At 48.6% G+C, this 17,092-nt stretch overlaps 1 protein-coding gene across 1 annotated transcript in view; it reads right to left on the reverse strand.

Moving 5' to 3' along the window:
• Nucleotides 1-10,907: 10,907 nt before the first annotated feature.
• The window catches only part of LOC136360819 (solute carrier family 4 member 11-like), a 67,362-nt gene continuing 61,177 nt past the window's right edge, over nucleotides 10,908-17,092 (reverse strand). The window contains exon 19 of the mRNA XM_066318439.1: nucleotides 10,908-14,398. Within this exon, the coding sequence (XP_066174536.1) occupies nucleotides 14,335-14,398 (64 nt within the window). The 3' untranslated portion in view covers nucleotides 10,908-14,334. The remainder of the gene's footprint in view (nucleotides 14,399-17,092) is intronic.

Below are 17,092 nucleotides of genomic sequence, written 5' to 3' on the forward strand. Positions count from 1 at the left end.
GGCTCACCCCTGGATGCTCCGAGCATCGCGCACAACCCCGCATCCTCTTTCTTTTTTTAAAATTGTTGTTTTGTTTCAAACCACGTCTTCCCCTTGAAGTTTTGATTCAATCCATCCAAGCCAGATTTGCGGCCCCTTCCTCCCCTTTGCAGCATCCCCCGGCTGCGGCCATGGAGGGGGTCCCGGACTTACCTGTGCCGAGGGGGTGAGACATCCTCCAGGCGAGCCCCTGCGAGCTCCGGGCGGGCGAGGAAGCAAAGAGCCACCCCCGGAGCATCCTTCTTCCCTCCCCGCCTCGCCGGTCCCTCCTACCGCCCTCCCCTCGCCTCTGCCGGGCAGGGACCCAGATGGTCCCTCGGAGCCCCAGGGAGGAGCAAAGAGCGGGGCGGGGGCGTCCGGGCTGGATCCTGCAGCGATGGGAGGGAGCGGGAAGCGTGTGAGGATCTGGAAGGAAAGGCTGGAAGTTGAGGAGATGCCTTTGGAGCTCCGAGAGCCAGAAGAAGCAGCCTGGAACCCAGCAAGTAGGGCAGGCGCAGGGAAAGGCGCCCTTCCCCATGATTTTTTTTTAAGGGTTATTTTACAGGACAGGGGTTCTTTTTCTGTTCCATGCGGTTTTCCAGCCCTCCTGGTTTGTAGAGGGTACCGTGTTCCTTCAGCTCCGCGCTGAGGAGCAGCAAACGGCCAGGGAGAGGCAGATCCCTAAAGATGAGCCTTTCCTAATCCTAGGAAAACCGGAAAAGAGATGATTAAAGAAAACAAAACAAAGCAAAACAAAGAACACTAAGAGCAAACAAACAAACAAATTTATAAAAAAACACCGGGAAAGAACATGGAGAGCTCCACATCCACTTCCCTCCCCACCAAATGTTCCGAGGAGACTTTGGAGCTGGGATCACTCTGATATTTCAACCCAGCTCAGCATATGTCAGTCACAGTTTGCTCCTCCTGGGGTGGAAGATGTGGAGCAGAGCCATCTCCTACATTCCCAAGGGTCATTCCCTCGGGATTTCAGCCCCTCTGCTGCCTGCCCGCGGGGATGGGCAATGCGGGGCCCACCCTGCATCCCTCGGGACGGGGGATTTCTGAGGGGAGGGGTGCGGGGATGTGATTTTGGAGCTGTTCGCAGGCTCGGGGAGCGATCCCCGACGCTCTGCCCCGAGCTCTGCGCTTCGGGAGTCCTGGAATCTCATCCCAGGACTGTGCCAGGACACCCAGGGGACAGCCTGGAGGGCTGAGTATGGGCAAAATACTTCTAAATCTCAGCGATGCTAAGCACTGCATTACTTCCGGGCAGAGCCGGCACCGATCCTCAGGGATTTTTGGGGCAGAGGTTCCCAAAAAAAAAAAAAAAAAAAAAAAAAAAAAAAAAAAAAAAAAAAAAAAAGGGTGCATCTGCAAGGAAAGCGCCGGTGAACTAAACCAGGGCTGTTAAAGCTGTACTTAACGCTGGGGTTCCTCCTTTGCTGCTCGAGCATCGCAGCGTGTGTGGGAGGCTGGTGAAAATAGCTTCCTCACCAGGCCAGGACGTGCTGGAGGAGCTCCGGGTTTGGTTGGGGTTTTTTTTACCTTTTTTTCCCATGACAGGTGGTTTTTGTGGTGTTTTTTTTGTTTTTCCCCCGGCCCCTCCAGAGCAGTGACGAGCCAGGATGGGATGGGACTGATGCACAAATCCTGCACGGCCTGGGGAGTGGGGAGCTCGCTGAGATTTGCCCAAATACACCCGGAATTTCCAAGGAGGGAAAAGGGAATCTGCAGAACTCCCTGCTGGATTCTGCAGTCTCCAAACCGCCGGATTCTGCAGTCTCCAAACCCAGACAAATTCAGCCGAGGATGAAAACACCCCCTAAGGATCGGCTCAGGCAGGCTGTGGCCAGATGCCTGGAGAATTTCAGGGAAACAATCTGTGCTCGATCTGCTCCCAGCCCTGGGAGAGGGGTTAGAGGAAGGATAAGGGGTGGGGGGCAGGCTGGAGGGGTTTTTCCAGCCTGGAGGGTTTTTTTCAGCTTCCCTGGGAGCTGCCTTTTGGGAGAGCAGCCCGGCAAGGAGCTCCTGTGCACTATGGACAGACAGGGGCGGATTTTTTTCCTGGGAAGCAGCTGGTTCACGCACAGAGGTCGAGTTCATGTCCTGGCAGAGGGGAAGGAAGGAGAAAAGCTGATTTTAGAGGTGAAAGGCTTCCTGGGCCCTTTGCTCCGGCCTTCCAGGACTTTTGGCAGAGCCTCAAAATCCTGCAAGAGCTCTAGGGAGCAGAATTTACCCTGCTCTGTCTCATCCCAGCCCCATTTCTGTAGGATACAACCTGCAGATTTTCCCTTTCAGACCTCCTGCAGGTCCGGGAGCTCCAGAGGGGAGTTTCCCCCCATTTTTTCAGGGAAATGAGCTGCTCTCATAACTCGGAGGAGCAACAAAATTCCTGCAAAAGCAGGAGCAGAAAGTCACTCCCAGCTCATGGGACACTCACCACGCAGCCAGAGGGCACATCCTTCGCTTGGGTTGATTTTGGGGAGGGCAGAAGGGGAAAACGCCGATTTTCATGTGAAGAAATAATTAAAATAATTCTTCTTCTCCTGGCTAAAAACTCTTGGTGCAGCGTTTCTCCAGCCCCAGGCCACGGTGACCTTGCTGAGACACTGCTTCTGGGCCGAGCTGGGAAGCACTAATTGCATTTAATGGCAATTAGGGCAGGAAATGGCCAGCCGTGCCTTAGCTCAGCACTCACTCGGAGCTTTCTGCCTTCGGCTGAGAGGACAGCACAGGTTTGGAAGAGCTGGGGTGATGCTGGAGCGAGGTGAGATGAACCCCGAGGAAGATGAAACAAAGCCAGGAAGCAGAAAACACAAAATAAAAACTTCCCCACTGCACCTGCAGCTGAACTAAATCCTCCCAGCACTTCAGGAAGGCAGCGCCCAAATCTATTATTCCATTTTCATGTACAAACGGCCATGAAGGGGCTATTTTATTAACAATTAATGGTTAATATTACGCCCTATTAAGTCTAATTGCGAGGTAATAGGCGCGGCTATTAAGATGCAAATTTGGAGAAATCTCATTAACTCCGAGGTTCTCAACCTCTGGGTATTTCCAGGACCAGCATCCCGAGGTAACCTTCCCTGCAGCACAGATGTTGACATTTCTGCCTCCCAGCAGGCAGATGGATAAAATGAATCCCTTGGGACTCTCGGCTTTTAAGGAGAATCTCTAAGGTTGGATTTTACCTGCAGGGAAATTGGGGATGAGCTGGTCTGGGGTATCCAAACCTTCTCTGCCACGTGATGCCGTGGCTGTGATCAGGAATAACAAAAGCTGAGGTGTTTCAGTGACCCAAATCCCATCCCTTTCTCTCCACGGGCATCTCCTGCTTTCCCTCTGAGGCTCTTCCACTTCCCAAAACAGCCCCTGATGCACATCAAGGAACATCTTCCCAGAATCACCGAGCAAACAAACACACACACACACACACACACAAAAAAAAAAAAAAAAAAAAAAAAAAAAAAAAAAAAAAAAAAAAAAAAAAAGAGTGGTACCCAAGAGAGGGTTGGATCTCTCAGAAATTAATCCCTTGCTTTGGAGTCCAATCCCATCCCTTGGGATGTAATTTAACGATTTACTTGTGATTAAAAACTCTGAGATAGGATTTTGGGGTGTGGGTTTTGGTTTTTTTTTTTTCCTTAATGGTCTTGTCTAAAAATAGAAAAAAAATTTAAAACTTTTCAGTTGTTTTTAAAGGCTCCCGATGCATTTTGCTGTTTGAGCAGGTGGGAGACAATTGGAAATGTCACGGGAAAACGCCATCCAAAGGAGACATCCTAATAATTCATCTCCAGAAGGTGGATTTGCTGAAGACAAGAGCGTTTTAATCCTGTTCCGTGCAGCCACACTCCCTCTGCTGGAGTCTGCACAGACAACAGGCAGCTTTCGTCACAATTTTAGAGATTTACAAATTTGGGTTACTTGGGAGGGCTCTCAGGAGCTGCTCCCGTTCTCCATCAGGGCAGGATGTGCTCACAGCCTCCTCCCTGCACGGCTGGGACTGTCCTGGGGACGTCGGGGTGAGCTGGAGAGGACATTTGGGGACGAGGTGGTGGAAGACAAGCCCCTGACAGCAAAATTTTGGCTGCATCCCCTTCTGCTCACCCTGAAGCTGCCCATGACAGGTGCCAAAAGGATTTCCAGGGGGGCTGATGAAGTTAGGGGGAAAACCCCAAAAACCTGAAATAAGAAAGAGTGGAAAAAAAAACGTGATTTAGGTGAAGTCTCCAACGCAAACCCCTCAGCCTTGCAGCTCTGGCTCAAAGGCTGTACTCACAGATTTGGAAGATTCTTATTGGTGATTTTATTTATTATCATCAGTCCTGATGATTTATTCGAAGTGATGGAAGTGCAGTTTTTCCAACTGCTGCTCTTCTATCCACTTTTTCCAAAGGTTTGGGAAGAGTCTAGTTTTAGGTATGTGCAGTAAGATGGTGGATTTAGTTTTGGGGGCTCAGACAAAGTTATCCAGGAGAGAGAGCTTCCCTTTGGTGCCTGGGGAAAAAACTGGAGAAAAGGAGGTTCAGAGGAGACCCTGTGGCTCTGCACAACTCCCTGACAGGAGGAAACAGCCAGGAGGGTCGGGCTCTGCTCCCAGGGAACAGGGACAGGAGGAGAGCGAACGGCCTTAGGCTGGACCAGAGGGGGTTTAAATTTGATATTTGGGGAAAATTCTTCACCAAAATTGTTGTCCAGCCCTGGCACAGCTGCCCAGGGCAGTGTTGGAGTCCCCATCCCTGGAGGGGACATGGGTCAGTGGTGGCCTTGGCAGTGCTGGGAGAATGCTTGGACTGGAGGAACTCAGAGGGTTTTTCTACTCAAAATAATTCTGTCATCCTGTAACACCTCTGGACTCTCCCCAGCAGGGATGCAGAGCAAACTCTCCTGGCCAAAACTTTCCTAAGGACAGCAGGACAGGTCCCTTGGGGAGCAGCAGGAGGAGGGAACGTTGCTGCAGGACATCCAGGCCAGCCTAGAGCTGGGACAGGGAGCTCACAGGGCTCTGTACCCCTTGGAGCAAACCACTCGAGATAAAACTTTTTTGACAACATTTTTTTTGGTGCCTGGCTGTGAACAGAAGGTGTTCTTGAAGGCAACGCCCTGGAAGTGTCCAAGCCCAGGCTGGACAGGGCTTGGAGCAACCTGGGATGGTGGGAGGTGTCCCTGCCCATGGAATGAGCAGGCATTAAGGTCCTTCCAATCAAAACCATGCCATGATTTCTCCTTCCCACTCAGGATTTGGGGCTGATTGAGCTTGAGTCAAGCCCTACACCCACCAATTTCTCATTCTGAGGCCAGAGTTCTCCATGTTCGGTGCCCAGGTGGTGGAAAGGGGGTTGGGCTGAGGCTATCCGGAGGTTGGAGCAGATTTTGGAGGTTTGGGAGTGAAACTCGTCCCGGTGTTCTGCTCCCTGTCCCTGTTCTCCTCTCTGTCCCCTAGATGGCACCGGCTCTCAGCACATCAAATCCCCGATGAAAACCAGCAGGTTTTGGTTCCTGCGAAGGCTCAGGGCCAGAAACAAACACAAAATCCACCCTGAACATTTAAAAGGAAAGAGGAAAAAGCTACAATTAATTGCTTTTTTGGCTCGTACACTAAAAAAATCAGATTTCTAACCCTTGGCTGGCTGCCGCGTTTCTGCTGCTTTCTCTTCTGGTCCATCCCTGGGTTCTGCATCTCCCCAAAATTCAGGAGACAAGGAATAAGTGGTTCCTTCTCCCCAGTTTGCTACAGTGGCACGTGGATATCTGGGGGCTTTGACAGACCCAGGCACACCTGGATCACTCCAGGAAGATATTTCAGTTCTTTATAATACTGGGAAGTGCAGGGAGGAATATTCCAACTCCTTTTTTAGTTTAAACCAAAGCAAGAAATCAAGGAGGGAAAATTACTGACAAAATCATCAGTTTGAAGATGCAGCCACCCTAAATAATCCCTTTTTCCATGCCCTCCATGGCACAGGGCAAACCCACACATCACATCCCTGGGGCCTGGCTCTTCCTTGGACAGTTCATCCGTGAAATTTTGGGCCATCTCACATTTCAAGCCTCCTGCAAAGCTCCTGGCAGAGCACCGTGTGTGTCCTGGTGGGGAGGGAAGGACAGTGTGGGGGAAACGTGTCCCCACCTGACCCTGCCCAGCTCTGCACCAAATGCCACCAACATTTAAATCCATATTATAAAATCTGCTCTGAACAGGGGCACTTGGCACCTTGCAGAGGCTCATCCAAAAGAAATCCAAGCAGTGGCATGCAGAAGGTGCCAAACACATCCCTCCCACCCCCTTCCTGCTGCTCAGCACCATCCCCAGGGATCTGCAGGATCCCCACAGCTCCCAGAGGGCTCTGTTGGAGGACAACTGCTCCTCACCCATTTTTCTGTCCTATTTTGGGGGTTTCCAGCCTGTACAGGAGGGAGCAGCCCTGAGTTGGGAGAGGCTCAGTGCTCTGCTCTTGGCACATCCCAGAAGGCCCCAGGGCGGAGCCCGGAGCAGCTCCCATCGCAAAAATTCAGAGGCAGCTGAATATTCGACAGTTCCCCCCCCAAATTAACACCACCCAAACTGCTCCCCCTTTTCCTGGGATGCTTTATTTAATTAAGGGTATTCTTTAGTCCATTTAATAATTGGGATTTTTTTAAAAAATAATATATAGATTTATATGAGGCATTGCTTTAGGGCAGCTGATGCTGATGAAGGCCAGAGCTGGAGGAGGAATCCCAGTGGAGATGCAGTGGCTGCAGACCAGGGACAAGTTTGCAGGCTCTGGGTTGTCCCAGATCCTGCTCTGAGACCCACAGAGCCATTCCCAGCCTCACCTCAGTCTCCTGAGGTCCTCGTGAGCTCCTCCAGGATCCTTGAGTTAAAGGAGGCTGGAGAACAACTGGATGCTGGATCCAAGCCTGGACCCTGTGGCAGGTAATAAATCCACTCCTTGGAGAAGTGGCTCATTCTCAGGCTCCCCAATTACAATATTCACCAGGATTTGGGCTCATCTCCAGTTTGGGTGATGCCAAGGAAGTCAGAGTCAGCTCCAGATGTTCCCAGTGCACCAAATCAGGTGGAAGGTGCAGTTATTCCCCATCAAATGATGAAACAATCCAATTTTTTAGCTCCCCAGACTCTCACGTGTCAGACACGTGCTCTTACAGTCACAGCTGAGATGCTCAAATGCTCCCCAGTGTGGGGATTGCACAAATATCCCCAGCCCCCAGAGAAACACCCTCGGCACTGGGAGAGAAACCCAGACTGTGCTGGGAACCCCAGATTAAAGAAAAAACAGGGATTGAGCAAAAAGTAGAAATATATAAACAGCAAATTTCTTTTTTATTTCCTTTTTAGTACAGAGATTCCTTATACAACCAAGTAATTCCCTCTCCTTCCTTCCCCCCACATGCAACTCTTACCAAAAGAAATCCTTCACTGGAAAATCAACACCAGATCAGGGACATGGGTTGGGACAGTCTCATTAGCAAGTGCAGGGCCAGAAATCCCTGAACAGGGATCTCCCTCACTTCAAATCCTTCCTCAGAATCCTGGGACAAACCTCCTGGTCTCCCAACAGACGGATTTAACCAGTTACACATCATGGGGGAGGAATAAACCCAGCACTGCTGCACATCACTGGAAATCCACTCCATGCTGCAGGGAAAGGGGATACAGGGCTGGAGATGAGCTGGATCTTCCCCTGGAAGGTTTCTCCTCTTAAACAGGGCTTATCCTGCATTCACACTCCCTCCAGGGAAAGCAGGAGGGGAAAATGAGGGAGTATTAAAGATATTTATGTATTTAGGATACGCCTTTCTCAGGTGAGATCATGGGGAAGGGGCTGGTTTGCATTAATTTGAGGGTGCACTTTGGATAAAGTTTGGGGGGTTTTACCAGCTGAACTGTTGCAGTTTTTAGTAACAGAATTTCTGTTTTCTGGGGTGACATCTCATAGGATCACGGAATGTCCTGACTTGGAAGAGACCCACAAGGATCACTGACTCCAATCTTTCCTTTGTGAGGACAAGGTACAAACTCACACCAACAGAGAGGACAGGGAAAGGAGGGGGAAAACACCTCCAAAAATAGCAGAGCCCTCAGTCACTGATTAAACCTGTGTGGTCCCACCATACATCCCTGCAGGCTAAACCCTCCCAGGGTCAATCAGCAGCTCCTCATTCCCCATGGCTGCTGTGCTTTGCAGCTGGGTCATTCCTTCTCCCATGGGAATAGATCCACTTGGACCTGCTGGGCATCTCAAACACAGCCCAGCTCCAATGGACACATCCAAGACATCCCAGTGGCTGCAGCTTCCAAATTTGGCCACTAAATGCCAGGATCATAATTAAGTTTTAATATCAGAAGTGGCGGAGGTGGGAGGGGGCTGCCAACACTTGGGCAGGCAAGGGAAGTTCTGCAGTGAAGGGCCTGGAGGACAGGACACAGGGAATGGCTTCCCACTGCCAGAGGGTAGGGACGGATGGATATTGGGAAGGAATTCTTCCCTGTGAGGGTGGGGAGGCCCTGGCACAGGTTGCCCAGAGAAGCTGTGGCTGCTCCTGGATCCCTGCAAGTGTCCAAGGCCAGGTTGGACAGGGCTTGGAGCAGCCTGGGATAATGGAAGGTGCCCCTGCCTTGAAAGGGGTGGAGTAAGATGAGTTTTAAGGTCCTTTCCAACCCAACCCATTCCACGATTCCATGAAGACGTGAATCCCATAAAATCCTGCTGGTCCCAAATTTGAAAAATGTGATGCTTTGGACACCAGAGGGATGCCAGCAGAGCTCCCAGACAGGAGGGGGCATGGCCTAAGCTCTGTCAGTGCCATCACAGAGCCCACCCCCAGCTCTGGGGATGCTCAGGGCACCCAGGGCTGCATCTTCTGCTCCAGCCACCTCTGATCTCACCCCCACAGACACGGCAGAACCACCCAGGTCATCCAGTCATGGAAAACTTACCTAAAACAAGCATTCCACAACTCCAATTTTTGCTGCTGGGCAGATGCTGCTCCCAGCCCTCCCAAAAGCTGCCCCAGCACTGAAATCCATCCCCTCCCTACATGCTGAATTTGATTCAGAGGATTTCCTTCAGGCCCCTGATCCCGTCACAAAGATCTCACTGCTGCAGAGCTCCTAGTTCTCCCCATATGCTAAAAAGTGCCAGCATCACTCAGATCAGGAGGGAGAGACTTTACTTTCAAGCTGTTTTCCCCAACTCTTTGCATTTTGCTCCCCTTCTGCAGTTGCAGCAGCAGGAATTTGTCTCATGGATGAAGAGCAGTCTCTCCAAGGGAGCAGCTCTTTGCAGGAGAGGCAGATGTGGAGCAGAAGGGAGCAGCTCCCCCAGGACAGGCTCTTCAATATTTAATGTGACATCAGAGCAGAGCCAAGCGATCCGAGCTCATGCAGCGTTTTGTACAAGGCAAAGAAAGACACAGCCAGGGAAATGTGAAAGGAAAACACTCAAAAAGCCAAAGAGGGAAGTGCTAATTTGTGATTCTAAAGCTTGTACTGACACAACTCCCTCCCCTCTGCTCTGCCCACAAACATTGGTGGTTTTCTCTTTGCAAGCAGCACCGCAGCCATGAGTGGAGTGGCAGGGTTTGGTCCTTCAATGCCTTAATTAGACAGGAAAACAATTAGAGAAGATGATCCTAACATTCACAGGCCTCAATACAGGCAACAACCCAACCCCATCCCATTATGTTTATTTAGGTTGTTTTGGAAGCTTGGCAGATGAAAGGAGAACAAGTAGAACAGGGGCCATAAAGGACATTTCTGAAGATATGAGGAGGTGCAACTGCTGGACATCATTGCTGGAAATCGTTCATCATTGCTTGTCTGCCAAAGGAGCCCCAAGCAGCAGCCACTGGCAGGCACAGGCTCGGGTTCTCCAGGAATTCCCACTCAGCACCTGAGCACCATTTGCACAGTGGAAATTCCAGAGCCCACTCCTAGAATGGGCTGGGGAAGCAGAGGGCAGGGTCAGGAGATGACAGCAAACAGCTTGCACTGAGTTTTGGGGGAACAGACACAACAGAAGTGCTTGAGTCACCCCTGGCTCTGCCCATGAACATTCTAGGCAGGTAAAAACCCTGCAAAGGGCAGGTTCAGAATGCAACAAACGATAAAAATAAAGGTTGGAAAGGAGCAACATGAACGTGTGACAACGATGGTGTAGATGCCTGGTGGGGCACACTGGAAAACAGGAGCTGCTTCTGGTGATGTGACATCCCTTTGTTGTTGCTGAGAACTCCACAAACCCCTCACAAACCAATCCCTTCCCTCCCACCTCTGAACATTCTCCAGCTCACTCCAACTTTGGCAGAACTTCCTGCTCCTCCCAGGAGAGTGTCCAGCAGCAGCTCCTAAAGCAGCCAAATATTATGAGCAGGTTTCCAAATCTCAGTCTCTGGGTGCAGCTGGGGATGTGGAATTTTGGGGAAGAACCTACAACTGCACCTAAGTGTGGCCATCTACCCTGTTTCTTTCCAGAGCATCCCATTTCCCTGGATCATCAGGAAGCTTGTGCTGTGTCCCACAGCCCTGGGGCTCATCTTGGACCACTTCACCAGCAGCAGCTCTGAGCCAAACCAGCTGAATTCCCTCTACTCCATCCCCACCCTCTTGCAGCACTGATGCACATCCAAGCAGAGCTTGACATTTATTAAATAACTTCAAATGTTGGTGCCAGGGAGTTTGGGGGCTGTTGCAGTGCAGTTGTCAGCTGTGCTTCCTAAGCAATCCCCAAAGTGCTGCACTGCTTGTTCAGCAAGTTCCACCTTTTCACCAACCTCCCTTCATTTACATGGACAAACACATCAAATCCCACACATGGCATGTCAAGGGCGTCTTGAAAAGCAACAAAATAAAAGTCTCAGACCAACAAAAGCAGTCAGGTACAAATCCAATTTTAATTGTCAAGCTCACTTCTAGCTCCTACATTCAACACAAGGATCAAAAACTACAAGTTTGAGAGTAGAATTTTATTCTATCCCGAGTTTCTGATCGTTGTGGCAGCTGTCAAATGGCAACTTCCAAAATCCACTTGTTTCAGAAGCTTTTCCCCACCTCGCAATGCCAGGTGAACCCCACGGACTCTCCCAACAGCTCTTGACACCTTTCAGACTCAGTTCTTTGGCAACAGTTATACAGAGCATTGTGCGTATATAAAGAGCTTATAAGAAAACTTCTTTTACATTCTAATTGTCTTAAACCTTCACAGAAGTATTAAAGTGCTCAATCAACTCTGAACAAACCCTCCTTCCCTAGTCAGCTACTTCCTGGAAACGCCTGCACTTAAGTCAGCAAAACCAGAAGCAAACAAGAAGAGAAAAGGCATGGAAAAAAAAAAATAAACCACCTGCAGGATCATGAAAACCCCTTTGAAGACAAGAGGCCTCGAGTCTCACATCTCCCTTCTACCCAAATATTGAGACATAGGTCCAAATGTTCAACCAGTCCAAGCCAGCACAGCTTTTTTCTCCCCGCTCCCTCAAGCTGTGCTGATTTCCCATCAGTTGATTCTATGGCCCCTGACTTCTGTAAGAACAAAAAACCTGCAAAACAGACCCCTACTGATGCTACAAAGAAAATACAAACACTGAAGTCACACCGGTGGAGGAAAATAAAAGATACAAACAAGAGATGTGGTGGATATTTAACCCTCCCTGCTGCCTGGATTTTAAATTCTCTCTGCAACATTTGACACCATCTGAAATTGATCTTTCAAAAACACTTTAAATGGGGACATTTTTGGCTCTTCTAAGTGAGGGGATGGAGGGTGCATCTCGAAACTACTTCGTCTGGCAAGACCTGCAGGCCTGTCCACCCCACTATGGCTCTGTGCCCGAGGAAATCCCACCCAGAGCCTCCAACAGGACCAAAGTAACATTCCTTTGGGCACATCCTGTCCTTCCTCCAGCCACAGCACCCAAAATATCACTTAAACCACCCCACAAGGTGACTTTTTTCCTGTGGAGACACCAGAAATTCACCCGCAGGACATGCGTGTGTCAGCCAGAGGATGACACCTCTGATTGCAGCTTTGCTGAAATCTTCTGACATCTGTGGGAAAAACATGTTATTTCAGCCTCAGCAGCCCTCTGCACTCCCTGGCTTCCAGCAGGTCCTGAACTGCTGCCTGTCACCTGCCCTTTTGCTGCTGACTGAAGATCAGACAGAGTTCTGCCACTTCTGAAACCCTGTCTGCCCCTGTTCCTACACGCAGCCCTTACTAAGAGCTCTGAGTGGTCCTGGCACAGAAACGACTCGAAATCCAGGAAGTCTTGGGGAACGTGGTCAGAAACCACGCTCAGGTTTGTACCTGCTCTTGTCAGATGCGGCAGTAGCTACCCCTGCTGCCCCCAAACTGCTGAAAGCCAAATTCCCTGCCCTGATGCACTGGGGTTGGTCACCCTGACCCTGAGACTTCTCAGATCAGCTTGGTGCCACATGAAGGTTGTGGTTTTGGTATCTATGACACTGTTTTTCTTGCTAAGCTGAGGGGTTTCCCCCTACAATTCCCTCAGGGATATAAAACCACAGATACAGGAATCCTTCCTGCTCTCCTCCCTCGAGCCTCACTACAAAGGGTTCAGTAAGAAAATGAAAAAATTACTTCTGCACACGTGTTTGAGAGCCGTGGGCAGCTCCACAAAGATTAAATACCTTCTGATCTTTAGTGCAAATACACCAAATCTGCAGTGGCTTGAGCCTGGCTTAGCGTCAGCACAGGAGCTTTGCACCCAAAGCCTTCCTCCCTCATGGCTGGGTTGGTCTCCCTCACCATGCTGGCGTGAGAGGAAAAAACTCTGCACCCTTTACTGGGCAAGCAACAGGTAAGAAACACTGCTCTGTGCTGATAAATTCATATTTTACCTTCTTCTTCTTCCCTCATTTCTATTCTTTTGAAAGTTCATCACCGAGGTGCACAATTTTCTGAACATTTTTAGTTCTGACCTGTGATGTGCCAAGCACTGAACTAAAGGGCAGCTTGTTTCACAGTACTCCAAATAAGAAAACTGACCATAGTACAAGCAAAATTAAATAAACTGAAATATAAAAGACAGCAGAAGTTAAGATTCATCCAGAAATATAATATAACGTTTGGGAGTGGGGTGAAACTGGAAATCGGCTACACAAGAGAAACAATGAAATGACCAACAAATATTGATTAGGCGAAAAGAGGAAAACTTTCATTGCATTCTGTACATCAAAATTAAATGAAAAATTCACATGTTGGAGCCATGAGACAGAATGATGAAGGTCTCAAGCCATAGGAAGGAGAAAGCAAAGAAAACACCTTGAATAAAGCAACACGTGAACAAAACTAGTAACTGAGCAGCTTCCAAAGGAATAAAAGTGACCATCTCTCAAATGAGAAAAAGCAGCACTGAAGCAGAGAACAAGAATATGGTCAGGACATGGTGGGTTAACACTGACTGCACAAAACACTTGTGATATTTGGAAAGAACCAGGCCTATTTGTATATCTATGCAAAATATATACACAACTCCATATGTATATATGTACACATAGGCACTACTGTACATATGTATATGCAACCTCGACACAACTGCCCTCTGGGTGCAAGCAAAAAAATACTGCAGTTGTGCAAAAAACTGCAATTCCATGTTTGATTACCCAGGAGAAATGGGAGAAAGATCCAAACTAATTCCCAAACAGCTCAAACCCAGATGGGGTTTTGTCCACAGGGCCAGCTTCTGAATGTTCCCAGCTCATTTGCAGGAATTAAAAATTCATCCAAAGCTGTGGATTGTAGCAGTACACATTGCAACTGTTTCCAAACCCATTAATCTGTGAAAACAGCCACAATCTCTCCTGACATCAGTGGTTTAGCACGAGGCCATCCCATTCAGAACACCAATTTGGGAATACTGGGTGCACAGGGAATTGGATTCAAAGGCCAGGCCAGGGCTCTTGTTCTACAAAACAAGGATCAGTTGCTGTTCTTAGTGTTGGGGAAGAGAAGGATGTGGTGCATTAAAAAAGCCCCCCCACCCTCAAACAAGGGAAACACAGGACAACTCTGGATGCTCCAGCCGTGCAGCCAGGCTGATCTTCGGGGTGTGTGTGGTTGGGGATGTGGAATAGGAGCATTTTCCATAAAGCTTGTTCGCCTCACAGCTCCAGAGAGCATCGTCCTCTCAAGTCCAAGGCTCCTTTGGTCTGGCACAGGCCCCGTGGAGCTGTGACAGGAGTGCATTGCCAACGCCAGAGCACGGAGAAAGTGGTGAAAGAAAACTGCAGGAGATGGTCCCACGCCTTTTCCAGCCCCTAAGGAGTTGTCCCTGCTGCCTTCAGTACTCTGCATCCATGGCATCCAGGTACTTGGCCTCGATGATCCTGGGGAGCAAGTTGTACCTAAGGCAGAGCAGAGAGAAGGAGTCAGTCCTTGTTTATGCAGCATTTTTCTCTCTGTCCCAAAGCTCCTGGGTGAGTCTGGCCATGACATTCACCCAGCTGAGGGGGACACAAAGTGGGGGAAAGAAAAACCAACCAACCCTGCAAGCAAACACTGTTTAGAGGAACAGCAGTGCCAGGCTCCCTCTGGAAGAGCCTCCTCCTTTCAGCTGGAAAGGAAAGAGATCATCATCCTCACAGGAGGAAAGTTGCTTTCCTAGAGTTCTGTCACCACCAAATCCTCAGCATGACAAAAATATGAAGGTGAATTTTTATATTTTTGACTCCAAACAAGACCATCCCAACCTGGTGTCTTCCTTCTCCACTTGGAGACAGGGATTCCCTTATTTTTAAATTTTTTTAAATTTGATTTTTTGCAAGACCATCCTCATGAATTAATATATTTGGGTGAGAAAGGCACGGTGAAGTTGCTTTTGTAAACCCCAGTGCACACTCATGTGGCATTTTCCCTTGTTTGACAATGAAGCGATTCTTCAGCTTTTAAAATAACTCACAAAGTGTCAAAAAATCAGATTCAGATTTCAACAGCTGTGCAAGAGATCCCAAACATCACTTATTAATGAGAAATACCAGGATCTCCTTAAATAGACCCACCATAGAATAAAAAATGCTTGAGAGCCATGGGAGCCCAGATAAGAGACAACTTGGAGAGAAGATTCTTCTGCGGCCAGCCAAAAACTCATCATCCCGAAGTTCTGAACCAAAGCCAGGAACTGGGAATACCCAAAGAGATCAAGTTTTTTTCCAGCAGGCTGTTTTCCACTGCAACAATGGATTTCAGTGGCTTCTCAGTATCTGTCTAAGACCACACCAGTGATCCCTCACTAATGACAAATCATGTTTCTACAGCTGTTGTATGGATGGAAATGTGGTGTTGGGACATGGCTGGTGTGCTGGATGGGACACCAAGCCATGTCTCACTCATTTGTGTTTGATTCTTGAATTTGCCCCCTGGCTACTGTGCCATCTCTTCTTTCTCCCTTCACTTCTTAAAAAAAAGAAAAGATATTAAATTTCTTCAACTGCCTCATCTATTTAGAGTGCCAAATCTTTGGGAAAAAGTCATTAACTACAGAGCTCATGGATCATGGTGCTGCCTTCTTGGCTGGAGGCCACAGAAACTACATGAAGGTAAAAGAAATCAGGAAGGAAAGCCAAGGGCAAATTTCCATGCCGTGCCAGGCAGCAGCATCTTCCCCTCAGCAGCAGGGCTGATTATCCAGCTGCTGGGAAAAAACTGCCCTGGAAAGAGAAATAAGTTAGCAACACAGAGGGTGTAAAGTGACAGCATCTTATTTACTGAAAAGAAGATATATTTGCATATTAGTATCTAGCTCTTAGTACAAAATAAGGTTTTTTGACGGCATTCTCTCCACACTAATTGAGTTTTTTTATACCACGTCCAATACCTGAATTTGGCTGAGCGTGGCCCATGTTTTCTGTTCTGCACTGAGCTGCCCTGTGTGCAAAGCTGCAATTCCCACAAGAGCCACTCATCCATCACTGCTCACAGTCGGAGTATTTACCAGCCACTCATGCAGGCACCCCAAGTGCCACCAGTGTGAAGGGCAGGTGAGCCATCACTACCAGAGGAACAATAATTTCAGTGTTTTCCAAGCCTGTTTATCTTTCAATCTCCAGCCCAAATGGCTCTGACACGATCCTGTTGAAAGCCACAGTAACTCTGACATTTGCTTTTGTTTCAGAAAGGACTGGACCCATCTTTATCAGCCAAGGAAAACACCACAGCAGGTGATGCAGATTAGTAAATTGGCAGCCCTGGACTTTGGGATCAGATGAAGATCTCTGGGACTGCAAGCTCAAAGTCAAACAGATATCACTTGTACCATGGTGGCCTAAAAATAATCAAGTAGACTGGAAACTTGATCTGTTCCTTCCAAGATCTTATTATGGCCTCTCATTATATCCAAAGGACTGAGAGCATGAATGATTTAACTGGAGAATGATGGGCAGTGGCTGCTAATGAACCCCAAGGAAGAAATTAGTGAAATTTCTTAACGATTCTCTCTCAAGACTGTAAGGTATTGTGGGATCCTCCCAGCTTTAAACATGTATTTTAAGTCTAAATGTGGTCGACTGATCATTAACAGGGGCATCCAGCAGTGCAGAAGGTCTGTGAGGTCACCACAGCACTGGGTATGAGAGAAGGATTCGTCTTAGGAAAAATTTCCAGCTCTGGTGTGAGCACTGGCCTGAGGAAACCAAACTGCAAAGTGATAAGGAACATTATCAAATACCACCTAGAAGTTTGGACTATGGCTTCTCAGGAAGATCAGGCAGCTCACAGGCACTAAAAAAGGAGAGTTTTTGCCTCCTGGGAAGATGGAAGAAGAGCACTTGCCAGCCCAGAACCCTTTACACAACTCCCAGCAGCAGAGAAATCATGATTCCTCCTCAGGCTTGAGCAGCTGGTAAAAAACCCTCATCATTACCCATTTCCAGGAGCTGGTTAGTTTGGAAAATGCCCAAAACCCTCCTGAACCACTCAGACTTCCTGCAATAGTTGGGATTGGAAGGGACCTCTGGAGATCACCCAGTCCAATCTCATTGGAGCAACTGACACAGGAATGTGTCCAGGTGGGTTTGGAATGTCTCCAGAGAGGGAGACTCCAT

Source organism: Sylvia atricapilla, chromosome 4 (assembly GCF_009819655.1).
Source record: "Sylvia atricapilla isolate bSylAtr1 chromosome 4, bSylAtr1.pri, whole genome shotgun sequence".
NCBI classification, from domain to species: domain Eukaryota; kingdom Metazoa; phylum Chordata; class Aves; order Passeriformes; family Sylviidae; genus Sylvia; species Sylvia atricapilla.